This window comes from Netta rufina (genome assembly GCF_964035555.1).
Source record: "Netta rufina genome assembly, chromosome: 23".
In the NCBI taxonomy this organism is placed as follows: Eukaryota; Metazoa; Chordata; class Aves; order Anseriformes; family Anatidae; genus Netta; species Netta rufina.
In genome coordinates this window covers 1,287,668-1,303,365 of record NC_140147.1, presented here as the reverse complement: position 1 = coordinate 1,303,365, position 15,698 = coordinate 1,287,668, and the positions used below count along the sequence as shown (strand labels likewise).

At 68.5% G+C, this 15,698-nt stretch overlaps 2 protein-coding genes across 3 annotated transcripts; one reads left to right on the top strand and one right to left on the bottom strand.

The window, feature by feature from the left end:
- Positions 1 to 1,855: 1,855 nt before the first annotated feature.
- TINAGL1 (tubulointerstitial nephritis antigen like 1) lies at positions 1,856 to 10,944 on the top strand. Of its 2 annotated transcripts, none has more exons than XM_084300753.1 (12): positions 1,856 to 1,903; positions 2,492 to 2,822; positions 3,523 to 3,586; positions 5,447 to 5,539; positions 5,642 to 5,756; positions 6,872 to 6,995; positions 7,402 to 7,552; positions 8,226 to 8,409; positions 8,646 to 8,691; positions 9,000 to 9,123; positions 9,890 to 9,935; positions 10,027 to 10,943. In XM_084300753.1, the coding sequence occupies exons 2-12, from the start codon at positions 2,522 to 2,524 to the stop codon at positions 10,165 to 10,167; spliced, it is 1,389 nt and encodes a 462-aa protein (XP_084156879.1). In that variant the 5' UTR covers positions 1,856 to 1,903; positions 2,492 to 2,521; the 3' UTR covers positions 10,168 to 10,943. The 2 variants fall into 2 exon arrangements, with proteins under 2 accessions (XP_084156879.1, XP_084156880.1); XM_084300754.1 differs by having other exon boundaries at positions 1,862 to 1,903; positions 2,495 to 2,822; positions 10,027 to 10,944.
- A 1,595-nt stretch (positions 10,945 to 12,539) lies between these two features.
- PEF1 (penta-EF-hand domain containing 1) lies at positions 12,540 to 14,989 on the bottom strand. The gene is made up of 5 exons (XM_084300524.1): positions 14,920 to 14,989; positions 14,127 to 14,205; positions 13,840 to 13,995; positions 13,578 to 13,721; positions 12,540 to 13,116 (listed from the first exon to the last, which is right to left on the bottom strand). Exons 1-5 carry the CDS (start codon positions 14,938 to 14,940, stop codon positions 12,887 to 12,889), a joined length of 630 nt encoding a protein of 209 aa, XP_084156650.1. The 5' UTR covers positions 14,941 to 14,989; the 3' UTR covers positions 12,540 to 12,886.
- Between the last annotated feature and the right edge of the window lie 709 nt (positions 14,990 to 15,698).

Below are 15,698 nucleotides of genomic sequence, written 5' to 3'. Positions count from 1 at the left end.
TTGGGGTCGTGCATCGTGCCCGCAGCGGGGTCTGCGCCCTACCCATGGCCCCGCATCGCCGCGGGGGGCTTGGGGACGGCAGCGCCGTGTGTTGGATGCAGCTCAAGTGAGCCCCTGCTGCTCCCAGCAAATTTGGGCTGGGCTCTGGGCCACGTCTGCAGCCCCCGAGCTCGGCCCCGTGTCCCCAAAGCACGAGGGGACCTTGTCCCTGCCCAGAGCAGCCGCAGGTGGTGGTGGCGGTGGTGGCAGGGCCGGGCGCGCTGCCAGCCCGCTGCCTCCCTCGCCCACGTGAGCCCGAGGTGCCCAAGGCTGGACTTTGTCCCTGCTCCACCTTGGCCCCCCCCCGCTGCGTGTGCACGAGGCAGGGAGAGGGGAAACGCAGGGCTGGGGGGGGGAAATGCCTGTGAGGGACGCAGCGAGCCGTGACCCCGCGTCCCGCCAGGAGCCAGGTCGGCACGCCAAGAGCCAAGCCAAGCACGCCCGCAGGAAGGGGGCGAGCGCCGCTGGCCCCGCACACGAGCCCCCATCGCTTTCTGGGGGGGGTCAGGGGCTGCTGTGGGAACGGGAGGGGGCCAGCTCTGCGCCTGGCAGCGCCCCGCAGCTCGCTGCATCCTCGCCTTCAGCCTGGGCACTGCCTGGCACAAGGATGGACCGGGGACGGGAATGGGACCGGGGGTGTCCTTCACGCCTGTGGCTCTGCTTTGTCCCTTGGGGTCTTGGAGAACTCATGACTCACTCTGGATTCCTGTCCGCACAGTCACGGAAAGGAGACAGCCGGGCTCCGGGCCGGACCCAGTTCCTTCCTGAGGCTCTCAGCAGCGCTCAGCCCGGCCCCGTGCCGTGGCCTCGCTCTGCCCAAGGCCGCGCTCGCAGGAAAAGCCGCATCTGGGAGCGGCAGCCAGGCACCCGGAGGGATCTCAGCACTGGGGGGACTCTTTCAGGACCCTCCTGTGGCTGCCCTGAGCACCCCAACACCCCCAGCAGGACGCAGCCCTTGTTGTGCCCCCCGGGCTGGGGTGCCCCAGGCTCTCAGCACCCCCCCGAGCCACCGCAGCCTCCCCCCGAGGCAGGAGCTCGGCCCGGGGACCCGGCTGGCCTCCTGCTGCTCGCCGTGCCTCCGTCCTGGCTGCTGGGAAGCATCTTCGAGGAATCCTTTGGCAGAGGCCTGGGGATGCTCCTGGGGGCCAGAGGCAGGCGGCGAGCCCTGAGGCTGCCAAAATCCCCGCGGGGGGGGGACAGGAGCCATGGGGTGGGCAAGCCCTTGGGGGCGCACGGCCCCTCTCCCCCTCCGGCCGGGGGTCCTGGCGGTGGGGACGTGGTGCTGGCACCAAGTGACACTGGCTGCGTGCCCCGGGTGCTGTGGGACATCCCGGGCTCACACACATGCAGCAGGCAGGCTGCTGGGCGAGGGGGGGCACCCGCACCCCTCTGCACCCCCCACACCCTCCCCAGGCCGCGGGGAGCCCCGTGCCGGAGCGTGGTGTGCTGGGGACCCCCAGCCTGGGAAGGACGGGGCAGGGGGCTCAGAGCTCCCTCGGGACCACCTTTTCCCTCCCCACCTCCCTCTAAACGACCCCCCCAGGCCCCCCCAGTACCCCCCCACCCCCCCCAGCTTGGTCCCCCACCCGTAAGGGGCAGGGGACACCGGGGCGCTGGGACCACCGGCACCGACCCCGTTGCGCCCGGGCTGGGACAGCGCAGCGCGGCCACCACCGCCCCCCCTGCGCCCCCCCCAGGCCTATCCCGGTCCGGCCACGATCTCGGCTGCCCCCCGGCACTTTCCCGGCCCCCCCCCCCGGCCCCCCCCCCCGGGGCGCGGCTATAAGGGAGCGGCGGGGCCGGGGGAGGCGCTCGGCGGCGGAGGCGGCGGAGGCGCGGAGCGGAGCGCACGGCGGGGCGGCAGGTAGGGGGCTGGGGGGCAGCGGGGGTCGTGCCCCGGGACCCCCCCGCACCGGGACCCGCTCCCTCTCCCCGAGGGCTCCCGGCAGCCGCGGGCTGAGCCCGGGGAACTCAGCGCAGCGCCCGCAGACGGGGGCGCCCCTGGGTCCCCCCCCCCCCCCCCCGTCCCGGCACAGCCGCGCCCCGGCTGGGTTTGGGGCGGAGGGGGCACGGGGCTGTCCCCCCCACCCCCGGGGATCCCCCGTCCCGTGGGGGTTCTGCTCCTGGAGGGTGGGTTTTAGGGTCTGCGTGGGGAGCAGCACCCCGGAGGGAGGCGATGTGGGGGGCGTCGGGGTGGGGGCACGGGGCTGGGGGCCGGGACCCCCGCTACGGAGCTGCTTGGAGGTCGGGGAGGAGGTGGGAAAGGAGAAGATTTGGGGATCACGCACACCAGCAGGGGCACAGCCACCTTGGGTGGGGACAGAGCACCCCCAAAATGCCCCCCCATCGCCCCCCATTACCCCCCCAGCTCCCACCCGCCGGGAGCAGCAACCCCAAAGGGCATCGGCGCAGGGGCTGGGGTCGGTCCCCTCTCACCGCCCCGTCCCCGCAGCAGCTGCAGGTCGGGGACATCGCGGGCACCATGCGCCTGCCCTGGGCCCTGCTCTGCCTCTGGCTGCTGGCGGGGGCGGCCGGGGCTGCCCGGGCACGCACGCGCCGGGAGCTGGCCCCCGGCTTGTACGAGCACGGCGTCTACGATGCCGGCGGCTCCTACTGCCAGCGAGGGGACGTCTGCTGCCACGGCCGGGACGACGGCTGCACCGTGCCCTACCTGGACACCATCTGCTACTGCGACCTCTTCTGCAACCGCACCGTCTCCGACTGCTGCCCGGACTTCTGGGAGTACTGCCTGGGCATCCCGGCCCCTTTCCCCAAAGTTCAAGGTGAGGCGCCCCTCCCCAAATCCGCCCCCCTCATGGTGGGGTTGGCACGGGTGCCCGACGTGCTGGGCAGCACCGGGGTGATCACAGAGTCATGCTGGATCCCACAGAGCTCTGGAAACCCAGTGCAAACTGGGCGGGCTGGGGCTGGGGTCCCAGCAAAGGGGCTGGAGCAGCCCCCAGCCCGATTCGTGCAGCTCTCCGTGGGGCAGGAAGGCGGGGGGGGGGGCAGCGCTGGGGCGCGCACCTGCGGGCAGAGCCGGGCCAGATGGTGCCGGGGTGCCCCGGTCATGTCTGGGGCACGGTCCTGACCTCACCCGGGTGGCAGCCGTGGCATGTGGGGGCGAGCCGGGACTGCCCCCGCCGCGCAGCACAAGGCTCCCTCTCAAGTCCCCGCGGAGCAGAGCCAGCTCCGGGGATCAGTGGCCCCTTTATCCCGGCCCCGCCAGGCTGTGCGTGCGAGGCCGGTTGTGCTGGGCAGCCCCAGGCTTAACCCTCCTGGTGCTGAGCCAGCCCCGCACCCACCTCTCTACCCAAATCCTGCTCCCCAGCCCCGTGCTGGTCGGGCGCACAGCTCCGCGGCTGCTCAGCACCTTTAGGATTTGTGTTTCATTTCCCTTTGGTGTTTTTTTTTGGGGGGGGGGGGCCCGGCAGGACCCTCCGCAGCCGTGCGCTCACCCGGGCTCTCCTCTCTCCCACCCAGGCTGCGCCCGCGCCGGCCGCACCTACCCCAGCGGGGCCACGTACCGGGAGAACTGCAACCTGTGGTGAGTGCCCCAAGGGCCGTGCCAGCACCGGCAGCACCGGCTCAGCACCGGGATGAGGCCAGCAGGGGCTGCCCGCAGCCGGTTGGGGCGCGCGGGGCCGCGCTGGGTGGCGGGGGCCGGTGCCAAACGCCTTCGCCCTGGCGCATTCGGAGCGCACGGCCCGGGGCTTTGGGCTGCTCCCAAATTTCAGCGCACGCCTCGGTGGGAGCCGCTCGCTCGTGGGGCAGCGTGCGGCCTCGCAGATGTGGGTTGAGGCTGCCGGGGCTTCTCCGCTCCCGGCCCAGCTTGCCCCAGCCTGCTGCGGGTCGGGGTCCGGCCCCGTCCTGCTCCCGCTGCGTGCCGGGAGCTCGCTGTTTGTGCTGGCGGGCGGCGTGGGGTTTATCTGGAAAGCGGCCGCGGAGGAATTGCTGGCATCCCGGAGCCGGGGAACGAGGAACCTGCGGGCGCAGCTCTGCCCCGAGACGAGGAGCAAACATACCTGGGCGGGCTGGCTCGGCGCGATGCGGCCGATAAGGGGGGAATCAAAGGCTCCGGCTGGGGCTGGAGCGCGCGGCTGCGTGCCCGTGGGTGCTTGCACGTGCGTGCCGGCGCGCCTGCGTGCCCGAGCAGCCCGCTGGGGCTGGAGGTGAGAGGCCAGCCCGCCCCATGCAGCCGTGCAGGAGGGGCATGGGCTGAGCCGAGCCCTCCCCGAAGCCACCCGGGACTTTTTCAGGACCATGGCGTGGAGGCACGTGGGGCTGGAGGCCGTTCCCGAGCTCCCCAGGGGAGGTCGAGCTCCCCCCCAGAGCCCTGTGCTCGGGGAACTGGTCCCTGTGCCGGGAACTTTCCCTGCCCAGCTGGCCGCCGGGGGCTGCGGCTCCTCTGCCAAAATTTTCTTCCCCCGCACTTGGAACACGGAGAGCAATTCCTGCAGTGCTTGGCTCTGACCCGGTCCTTGCCTGGCTCCGGCAGGGCCGGGGAAATTAGGAGAAAAAAATCAAAGCCTGGGAGACGCAGATGGGGCTGGGGCACAGGGAGCTGCTGAGGGTGCCCGGCTGCACCCCAAATCTGCCCCCGAGGGGCTCCCAGCGCCCGTCCCCAGGGAGCGCATCCCAGGGGCTTCTGCCACTGCCCCCCAGCACTTGGCTGTGGCTGGAGGGGGCTGCGTGGGGGCAGAAACCGGGGGGGGGGGGGATTTGCAACCCCTGCTCCGAGCCTGGCTGTGCCGAGGGATTTGCCCCCTGCACGGGGATGTGGGGGCCGGGTTGTGGTGGGAGCTGGGGGCTGGGTGGCTGCCCTGGGATGGGGATGGGGATGGGGACAGGGATAGGGATGGGGACGGGAATGGGGATGGGGACGGGAATGGGATGGGAACGGGGACGGTGCCACCGTCGGGGCACAAGGAGCAAAGAGCGGGGCTGTTGGGGCTGCAGCCAGGCTCCTTAAAAGGGAAGAGCTGCCGGGAGCTGTGCCGGGAGGGATGCCGAGCATTGCTGGCCACGCGGGGGGAGCGCCGCCGGGGGCTCCCCGTGGGGACACGGCCCCCGCCACCCCTTCCCCGGGTCCCCCCCTGGTGCTGCCGGCCCCGAGTCCCCCTCCCTGGGCTGGTGTCCAAGCCCCGCTCTGCTGTTTGCAGCCCTGGAGGGTTTTCAGCTGATTTTCCATCCCATACCCCGGGGGGGGGACTGCAGGGACCGGGGAGGGTCAAGGTTTGGGGGGGGGACACAGCCACCAACCCCCCCCCAACAGCAGCAGCAGCCCCCTGCCCTCGGTGTCCGTGGGTCCCCAGCTAAGTGGGGGCAGCCCCGACGTGGGGACCCCCCGGTCGGGGGTCCATGGGGTGCTGCCCCCCCCCAAACTGACCGTGCTGCCCCCCCCCAGTACCTGCAGCCCCGGCGGGCAGTGGCAGTGCGAGGACAACGCCTGCCTCGTGGACGGGGACCTGATCGATGCCATCAACAGGGGCAACTTCGGGTAAGGGGGCAGAACGGTCCCAGATGGGGACGGGGATGGGGACGGGGGTGCCCCCCCCCCCCTCGGTGCTTTTGGGGTGCCCCTAACGTCGCTCCCCTGCAGCTGGAGGGCCGGCAACTACAGCCAATTTTGGGGGATGACGCTGGAGGAGGGGATCCGCTACCGCCTGGGCACCTTCCGCCCGCCGCCCACCGTCATGAACATGAACGAGATGCACGTGAGCCCTGCGCCCCCCCCGTGTCCCCCTCCCCAAAAAAAAAAAACAACAAAACAACCCCATGGGGAAACTGAGGCACGCGGCCCCTTGCGCCCAGCATCTCCACGGGGTCCCCGTCCCCGCGAGGGGCTCGGCACCCGGCATGGAGGCGGGGAAGGGGCCGTGGGGGGGGGGTTTTGGGGGGAGCCGGGGGGGGGCTGTTTGGAGACGGCAGCTCAGCACATTCCCCCGCTGCCGCTGTTGTTTTTGCCCCGCTGCTCCTCGCTGCGTTCCCATCGGAAAGCCGGCCCCGAGGCTGCTGAGTCGGCACAGCCGGGGGGGGGGGGTGGGGGGGGTTCGGTGCCCCCGAGCTGCAGCCGAAAGCAGCCCCCGGGGGAAATGGAAATGAGGGGGGTGGGCAGCACACGGGGTGTCCAGGGGGGTCCCCGCTCGCCCCACGCAAGCCTTAATTTGGGGGGCTGTGGGGAGCAGCACGGAGCATCCCAAGGGGGTGCCCAGCATCAGCGGCACCGTGCTGGCACCGGGGGGGCTCTGCCCCTGCCATGCCACGAACCGGGACCCCCCCCCCCGAGGCCGGGAAGCCCCCCAGGAGCGAGCCAAGCACGCGGCGCACGCCCAGCGCCATGGCCTTGACCCCCCCCCGAGGTTTAATTTTAGCGTTTCCTGCGCTGGGCTGGGCTGAGCTGGGTGCCGCAGCCTCCCCAGGAAGGCTGAGCTGTGCGTGGCCGGGGCGGGGGCACCGTCCTGTGTGTGTCCCCCCCCCCTCGAAAAGGAAACGCCGGGCGTGAGTCAGCCACGGGGTCAGGGAGGGCCACAAGGAGGGGGCCCCCCCCTGCGCCCCCGTTGGCACCCGGGGCCGGCTGCTGGGGGCTGGCACAGCTGAGCCCAAATTTAGGAAAGGAGCTGGGTCCTCGGGGGGGGGGGCACTTGTGTCCTGGTTAACCTCAACCAGGGGCTGGGGGGGTCCCCGACCCAAGGGGTCCGACCCCATGATGTCTGCAGTGGGGCTGGGGGTTCAGTGTGGGGCTGTGGAGCACGGCTTTGGGGTTGCCCTGGAAGGGGTGTGTTTGGGGGGGGTCCCCGTACCTTGAGCATCCCCCCCCCCGCCTCCGCAGGTGCCCATGGACTCCAACGAGGTGCTGCCCCCCCACTTTGACGCAGCCACCAAGTGGCCGGGGATGATCCACGAGCCCCTGGACCAGGGCAACTGCGCCGGATCCTGGGCGTTCTCCACAGCTGGTGGGGGCACTGGGATGGGGTGGGGTGGGATGGGCACAATGGGATGGGGTGGGCACAATGGGATGGGATGGGATGGACACAATGGGATGGGATGGGCACAATGGGATGGGATGGAATGGGATGGGCACAATGGGATGGGATGGGATGGGATGGGCACAATGGGATGGAATGGGCACAATGGGATGGGCACAATGAGATGGGTACAATGGGATGGGATGGGATGGGCACAATGGGATGGGATGGGATGGGCACGATAGGATGGGATGGGCACGATGGGATGGGTCGGGGTGGTCTCTGGGGACAGGGACTGGAGGGACTAGAGCCCAAACCCATGGAGGTGGGAGCAGGGCAGGACCCTGGGGAGCTGCCCCCAGCCCCGATTTCCCCCCCCTGTGCTCGCCCCCAGCCGTCGCCTCCGACCGCATCTCCATCCACTCCATGGGGCACATGACGCCCTCCCTGTCACCCCAAAACCTCCTCTCCTGCGACACCCGCAACCAGCGGGGCTGCAGCGGGGGGCGGCTGGACGGGGCCTGGTGGTACCTGCGCAGGAGGGGGTGAGTGGGGACGGGGGTGGGTGCGGGGATGGGGGCTGCCAGCCCTGCTGGGGAGGGGATGGGGTGGGATGGGATGGGAACAATGGGATGGGCATAATGGGATGGGATGGGGATATGGGATGGGATGGGGATAGGGATATGGGATTGGGATGGGATGGGATAGGCGCAATGGGATGGGCACAATGGGATGGGATGGATGGCATGGGATGAGGATATGGGATGGGGATGGGGATATGGGATGGGATAGGGGTATGGGATTGGGATGGGATGGGATAGGCACAATGGGATGGACACAATGGGATGGGATTGGAATGGGCACAATGGGATGGGATGGGATGGGGATATGGGATGGGCACAATGGGATGGGCACAGTGCGATGGGAGGGGAGGGGATGGATGGGATGGGATGGGATGGGCACAATGGGATGGGATGGGCACAATGGGATGGGAATGGGGATGGGGATGGGATGGGATGGGATAGGCACAATGGGATGGGATGGGGATATGGGATGGGCACAATGGGATGGAGATGGGATGGGATGGGCACAATGGGATGGAGATGGGGACAGGGATGGGATTGGGATGGGGATGGGGATAGGGATGGGACTGGATGGGACGGGACGGTACGGGGACAGGTCCTTCTCCTGCTCACGCCCTCGCCCCTCTCTCATCAGGGTGGTGACAGACGAGTGCTACCCCTTCACCAGCCCCGACAGCCAGCCGGCAGCACCGCCCTGCATGATGCACAGCCGCTCCACGGGACGGGGCAAGCGGCAGGCCACGGCGCGCTGCCCCAACCCCCAGACCCACGCCAACGACATCTACCAGTCCACCCCCGCCTACCGCCTCGCCTCCAGCGTGAGCACCCATGGGACCCGGGGCTGGAGGGAAACGGGGGGACACCCGCTGCAAACCGCCCCCCTTGGGGCAGCTCTGCCCTGTGGTACCCGGGGGGGATTTGGGGTATCTCCAAGGGGGTTTGGGGTCACCCTGCTGGGTGCACCCCGGGTGCACCCTGGGGTGCTGGGGAGGGCAGAGGTTGGGGGGGCTCTTCCCTGGGGGGCACCCGATGCCAGGTGGCTCCGTGCTTGCAGGAGAAGGAGATCATGAAGGAGCTGATGGAGAACGGCCCCGTGCAAGGTGAGGAGCTGCGGGGGGCACTGAGCCCTAAATTTGGGGGGTCTGCAACACGAGGGACAGCTCAGGACCAGCTGTGGGGCTGGGCCCCCCCCAGCTTGGCTGCTGAGCATCGTCACGCTGCCCTCCCTGCTCATTAACCTCCTTGATTTGATTTTTTTTTAATTCCCCTCCCCTGGCCGAGCCTTGGCACAGCCCCGGCCCCCCGCCCTCCTCCTGCTCCTGGGGGGGTGCTGAGCTCCGGCTGCTCGGTGCCTGTGTCCCCCCCCCAACCCCCCCAGCCCCCCAAAGCCCTCTGCTCCTGCCCGCAGCCATCCTGGAGGTGCACGAGGATTTCTTCCTGTACCGCAGCGGGATTTACCGGCACACGCCCGTGGCCGAGGGCAAGGGGCCGAAGCACCAGCGGCACGGGACGCACTCGGTCAAAATCACCGGGTAGGGGCTCGGGGGGCTCGGGGGGGCTGGGAAAAGGGGTGCGGGGGGGGGGCTGGAGCCTGGAGATGGAGCTGGGGCTGGGGCTGGAACTGGGGCTGGAGAATGGTGTGGGAGCTGGGGCTGGTGCTGGTGGTGCTGGAGCTGGTTCTGGAGCTGGAGCTGGCTCTGGCACTGGTGTTAGAGCTGGAACTGGTGTTGGCACTGGTGCTGGAACTGGTGCTGGTGGTGCTGGTGCTGGTTCTGGAGCTGGAGCTGGTGCTGGAGCCTGGTGTGGGAGCCCAGTGCTGGTGCTGGTGGTGCTGGTGCTGTTTTGGGAGCTGGAGCTGGCACGGGAGCCTGGCACTGGTGCCGGAGCCTGGTTCTGGAGCTGGTTCTGGTACTGGTTCTGGAGCTGGTACTGGTGGTGCTGGTGTTGGTGGTGGTTCTGGAGCCTGGTGTGGGAGCCGGTGCTGGAGCTGGTGCTGCTGGCACTGGTTCTGATTCTGGCACTGGTGCTGGTCGTACTGGTGCTGGTGGTGCTGGAGCCGGTCCCGGTGCCAGCAGGGACCCCGAGCGCACGGCGCTGGGCACCGGGGGCAGGACCGGGGTGGGGGGACACGCTCCCCCTGCCCCCATCCCAACCCTTGGGAAACGAGAGGGGGTTCACAGCCCCCCCAGGATCACAGCACAGGATGGGTGGGGGGCAAAAATGGGTGCAGATACCCCTGCACCCCCCAAAAATGGAGCCTGGGGGGGTCCCCGCTCACCCCCTGCCCTCCCGCTGCAGGTGGGGCGAGGAGCAGCTGCCCGACGGCCAGACCCTAAAATACTGGGTGAGTATTTTTTTTGTACAAGCGAGGCTGGGGGGTCCTTGGGGGGGGGTCCGGGCACTGAGCTGAAGCCGTGTCCCCCCCCCCCCCCCAGACGGCGGCCAACTCGTGGGGCAGGGCGTGGGGCGAGGACGGGCGCTTCCGCATCGCCCGCGGCGTCAACGAGTGCGAGGTGGAGAGCTTCGTGCTGGGCGTCTGGGGGCGCGTCGGGGTGGAGGACATGCCCCACAAATGACCCCCCCCTTCCCCACGACCCCCCCGCCCCCGAGACGTCCTTGATCCCCCCCCCAGACCCTCCCCAGCCGGGGTCAGTCGGGGTCATGCCCCCCCCCCGTGACCCCAGCGCCCCGGGGTGCTGACGCAGCGGCCGGGTGCATCGGGGCGTGCATGGGGTTTTGGGGGGGGGGAATGAGGCCGGGGGGGGGGCAACCCCGCTGCCTGTGGGATTTACCCGTTAATCCCCCCCCCTCCGGGCTCGGCGGGCTCTTTGTTGGCAGCCGGGGGCTCTTCAAAGGCGGCCCCCCCCCCCGCCCCAGCCCTCTCCCAGCCTCGTTATCTGCAGGGGGGGCTGCAGTGGGACCCCCCCCAAAAGATATGGTCCCTTATTCCCCCCCCCCAGAATTCCACATGCCACTTTTTTTGGGGGGTAGCACAGCACCACGCAGCCCGGGGGGTTCCTCCGTGCCCCCCCCAGGGCTGGAGGAGCCCCCCCAAGGGCTGGAGGAGCCCCCCCAGGGCTGGGTGCTGCTGGCACCCAAGGGTGGGGGGGGTCCCCTGTGCCCCCCCCCCGCCTCGTCCCAATGGTGCTAAGGGCTTTTTGTGCAGGGACGTGGCCCTGGGGACCCCCCCCAAGTGTCCCCATGGGGCCGCAGCTGGGTCCAGAGCAGCCTCACAGCCCCCCCTCCTTTTCCTTCCCCCCCCCCCACGCCGGGCTGTACTTTTAAACTTTTTTTTTTGTCGTTTTCATTTTTTTTTTGTATTTATTTTGCTTTTTAATATTTGTAAATAAACTCCTGGAAGCCTCCCGGCCGGCGCGTGGCCCCGAAGGGTGCGAGCTTGTGGGGTCGGGGATGGGGAGGGAAGGGGGGGCCCAGGGTTTAGGGAAAAGGGGAAGGGGGGGCAGCACCTGGAAGGGCTGGGGGGGCCTGATAAGGGCTGGGGGGGGCTGATAAGGGCTGCGGGGGCCTGATAAGGGCGGCTTTGTCCGGCCGCCTTCCTGTTTTGCTGGCACGCTGTGACCTCGGCCGCGGGCTGCAGGAGCTGCGGGGCCCCAGGGATCGGGGGGCTGGACGTGTGGGGTGAGAGGGTGAGGGGCTGCCAGGGGGGTCTTGGGGTTTTTTTGGGGGGGTCCCAGCGGTGAGAGACTCAAAAGTGAGGCTGGGGGTGTGCAGAGTGCGTGTGCTGGAGCTGGGATGGTGTCTGGGGTCAGCCTGTGTTTGTGGTCATCCCCACGGGCACCCCAGCCCCATCCCGTACCCGTGTCCTCGTCCGTCCCAGCCCCACATCCATCCCATAACCACGGCCATCCCAGCCCCACCCTGTCCCCATCCCCACGTCCATCCCAGCCCCATGTCCTTGTCCAAGCCATGCCCCCATCCACGTCCATCCCGTCCCCACATCCATCCCATACCCCCATCCACCCCATCCCATCCCAATATCCATCCCCACATCCATCCTGTCCCCATATCCACCCCCTATCCACATCCACCCCAACCCCATCCCAATATCCGTCCTGTCCCCATATCCATCCCGTCCCCAACCCTATCCCATCCCTACATCCATCCCCAAATCCATCCCGTCCCCATTCCCCTGCCCACACCGTTCCCAAATCCCAGCCGCGCCCCAGCAGCTCGGGCTGTCCCCGCCCCTTTATTTTTCGCCTTTTCTCCCTTTTTTTGCCTCTTTTTGGTTTCGATTTGCAGTCAGTCTGGCTCGGAGCCCCACAGCCCTGCCTCTGGTCCCCCCCCCAGCGTGGAGTGGGGCGGCACCTGGTGGTGGGATCCTGCCCTGCACCCCCCCCCCCCCCAGGATAAAAACACCCAGGAGCCAAAATCCCCTCCCAAAATAAGCCAGAAAGGGCCCGGCTCCAACTATTTTGGGAATTAGCAGGGGTTACTCCAGCGGTCCCACACCTTTGGCTGAGGGTTAGAAAAATCCCAAACCCAGGCGGTGCTTCTGAGGGCATCAGAGAGGTTACGGTGCCTGAAAATCTCCCTTTTTGTAGAAAAAATCCTTCAAATATGGGGAAGGAACGCGGCCTTCACACCCCGCTCCGAGCTGCTTCCCATTAAGGGAAATTAAACCCAGAATTGTAGAGATGTCAGTTTAGAAGCAGAGGAAGGCTTCGTGCTGCTCACCTCCTGGCTGTGCCTCAGAAGAGGAGCAGGGCACGGCTTTTGCTGTAAATTAGGACAAAAAAGGTAAAAAAATGGATTTTATGGAAGCGAAGGGAGGCGTCCCACAGCCCAGGCAGCCCCGCAGCTTTCCTCCTGCCTGGGGCTGATCCTGCCCCCCCAGCAGCAACACCGGGGCTATGGGTACGGGACATCCATGGCCCCCTGGGTTTTTTTTGGGGGGGCCAGCACCCCACAAACAGCCCAGGCAGGAGAGCAGCGCGTGGGGTGCTTTATTCCAGAGCTGCACAACGAGGCTGGCACCGCTCCCCCGCTCGGCTTCCACGGGCAGAAAGAAATCAGAAACGTTGGCAAGGAGCTGGCCCTGGCTTCCTGCAGGATTTTGGGCCAGAAACGGGAAAATCCAGGTGGTCCCTAGAGGCATGGCACGGGCTGGCTCCTGGTTTGGCCGTCGCACTTCGTGGCACAGCCCCGGGGCAGCAGAACCGTGCGGTGGCACCGCAGGGACCGGCACCGGGAGGCACCAGCAGGGCTCCGGGGGGGGGGGGGGGGGGGGGGGTCCCGGGGCAATTTGGGGGCGCAGCGAGGGGTCCTGGGGTGTCACAACATGCGGGTGACCACCATGGTGAGGAAGTCCTCGTAGCTGAGGCGGACGTTGCCCAGCAGCGCCGTGTCCTTCTCGCGGAAAGCCTCGGTGGTGCTCTGGAGCTGCGTGCAGATGTGGATGAAGCGGTCGAGCTGGATGCTGGGGTCGGGCGACCTCGGGGCGTAGCGGGCCAGCAGCAGCTGGCTGAACTGGGGGCTGAGGTTGTAGCCCAGCTGGGAGAAGGCTGGGAGCGAGAAGCACTCGGGTTAAAACCCCCCCCCAAAGAAGGGTGACAGCCCCAGCTCGTGCACACCCATCCCCACCACACTCCAGGATCACCGTGGGAGGAAGGAACCCAATAAAAGCCCAAATTTCTGGGATGTTTCTCTCCCATTTAGCCACACACGCCCAAGGGCTCCTCCCAGCGCAGGGCGAGGCTTAGCCACAGCCCTTTGGGAGAACAACGGGGAGAAAGGGATTTTCTAAAGACTGGGGTTCGTAACACGGCTGGGCTGCAGCTCCTCAAATCCTCCCCGTGGGCAGCGCAGCTCCTCGGGTCCTCGCTCTGCAGCCCCGTGCAGGGGACACGGGGAGCTCGGGGACACCCAGGAGCTTGGGGACACCCAGGAGCTCGGGGACAGGTTGGAAAGCAGCAGCAGGCAGAGCAATAAACCCCGTGGTCGGCGCCCCTCGTCCCTCGCCCACCTTGCTGCAGCTCGCTGAAGCTGATGGAGCCCGAGTGGTCGCGGTCGAACTGCTGGAAGAGGTTCCTCCACTGCTGGATGAAGCGCAGCAGGGCCGAGAAGCCGTACACGTCGATGCGGCCGGAGCGGGTCCTGTCAAACGTGTCTGGAGAAGAGAAAAATAAAAAAAAACAAAAAGAAAAGGGTGGTGAGAAGCGGAGCAGGGCCGTGCGCCGGTGTTCCCAGTGCTCCCAGTGCTCCCAGTTCTCCCGGTGGCTGCTCACTGATCATCAGCAGGCAGGTGTCGTCGTCGAAGGCCGTCCAGTTGGAGTTGAGCAGCGCCTGCTTCAGCTCCCGCACCGAGATGTGGCCGCTGCCGTCCGCGTCCACGGCCTGGAACCAGGCGAAGGCTTCGGGATCCACGCCCGGGGGGGCGCAGCCTGTTGGGGGGGGGGGGGGACGGGGAGGGGGGGGGGGCACCGTCAGCGCGCACCGGGCTCCGGTTCTGCTCGGGTCCCGGTTGGATCTGGGGGTGCAGGGTGGGGGGGGGGGGCCCCGTGGATGTACTCACCTGGGGGGGCGGCCCCGCCGGGGGGGTGCCCGTAGGGGGCTCCGGGCCCACCGGGGTATGGCCCGGCACCGGGACAGCCCTGGGGGGGGGAAATGGCACGGTCAGGGGGGTACCGGGACCCCCCCAGGACCCCCAGGACTCCCCTGGGCCCTTCTAGGACCCCCTGATTCCCCCCCCAGCACCCCCAGGCCCCGGCCCCGGGACCCCCCAGGAACCCCCGGGACCCCCCGGTCCTTTCCGGGACCCCCAACCCCCAGCCCCGAGCCCCCCGCCCCGGTCCTCCGGGGACCCCCGAATCCCCCCCCGGCTCCCCCAGGCTCCTGCCCCAGGACCCCCCAGTCCTCCCCGGGACCCTCCCAGGACCCCCAGCCCCCATCCCGAATCCCCCCCGGTCCTCCTGGGACCCCCAGGCCCCAACCCCGGGACCCCCCAGAAACCCCCGGGATCCCCCCGGTCGTCTCCAAGACCCCCGAATCCTCCCCGGGACCCCCAATCCCCATCCCCAAGCCCCCCCCAGTCCTCCGGGGACCCCCAAATCCCCCCAGGACCCTCCCGGTCCCCTCTGGGACCCCCAGACCCCTACCCCGGGACCCCCCGGGACCCCCCCGGTCCCCCCAGGACCTCCCCGGGCCCCCCAAATCCCCCCCGGACCCCTCCGGGACCCCCAGATCCCAGCCCCGGGACCCCCCCCCGGTCCCCCTGGGACCCCCCGGTGCCCCCCGGACCCCCCAGGCCCAGGCCCAGGCCCCGGGGTCCCCGGGCCCTCCCCGGGACCCCCCGGTCCCGGCCTCACCTGTCCCGGAAACGCCGCCATGATTCCGCCACCGCCGCCGCCACCGCCGCCGCCACTGACAGTGCCCCGCTTCCGCCTCCTGACGTCACGAGCGTCCCGCCCTCCCATTGGTTGCACCACGCGGTTGAGCCCCGCCAGGTCCCGCCCCCGCTCTGGGTGTGGGCGGGGACTCCTCGGGTTTAAAGCGGCGATGGTGATGGGGGGGGGAGTGGGGCCCACCGGAGAGGGAGGCCGGCGGGGTCGGGGTCGGGGTCGGGGTCGGGGTCGGGGTCGGGGTCGGGGTCGGGGTCGGGGTCCTCCCAGGGCCTACAGCAGCCCGGGGTCCCCACCGTACCTCCACGTCAGGCCCAGGATCATCATCGCCATCATCATCATCATCATCGCCATCATCATCATCATCATCATCATCATTGACATCCCCATCCCCACCACCATCACCATCACCACCACCAACACCCCGATCAACAGCCCATCATCATCATCGCCATCGTCCTCACCATCACCACCACCATCCCCATCGTCATCCCCATCATCATCATCGATATCATTGACACCCCCATCATCATCATCATCACCACCATCATCATCATCGACATCCCCATCCCCACCACCATCCCCACCATGCCATCATCACCACCACCACCATCAGCATCTCCATCATTGACATCGTCATCATCACCACCATCATCATCACCATCACCTCCATCATTGACATTATCATCATGACCATCATCATCATCCTCACCCCACCCACCATCCCCATCATCATCACCATCATC

What these genes read in the sequence shown, in the direction of transcription:
- PEF1 (XM_084300524.1), bottom strand. Translation starts at nt 14,940, where the DNA reads ATGGCGGCGTTTCCGGGACAG. An exon ending in TGGCGGCGTTTCCGGGACAG is followed by an intron (nt 14,206 to 14,919) that starts GTGAGGCCGGGA and finishes TCCCCCCCCCAG; the next exon opens with GGCTGTCCCGGTGCCGGGCC. An exon ending in CTTCAGCGAGCTGCAGCAAG is followed by an intron (nt 13,117 to 13,577) that starts GTGGGCGAGGGA and finishes TCTCGCTCCCAG; the next exon opens with CCTTCTCCCAGCTGGGCTAC.
- TINAGL1 (XM_084300754.1), top strand. Translation starts at nt 2,522, where the DNA reads ATGCGCCTGCCCTGGGCCCTGCTCTGCCTCTGGCTGCTGGCGGGGGCG. An exon ending in CTGGGCGTTCTCCACAGCTG is followed by an intron (nt 6,996 to 7,401) that starts GTGGGGGCACTG and finishes GCTCGCCCCCAG; the next exon opens with CCGTCGCCTCCGACCGCATC. An exon ending in GGAGAACGGCCCCGTGCAAG is followed by an intron (nt 8,692 to 8,999) that starts GTGAGGAGCTGC and finishes TCCTGCCCGCAG; the next exon opens with CCATCCTGGAGGTGCACGAG.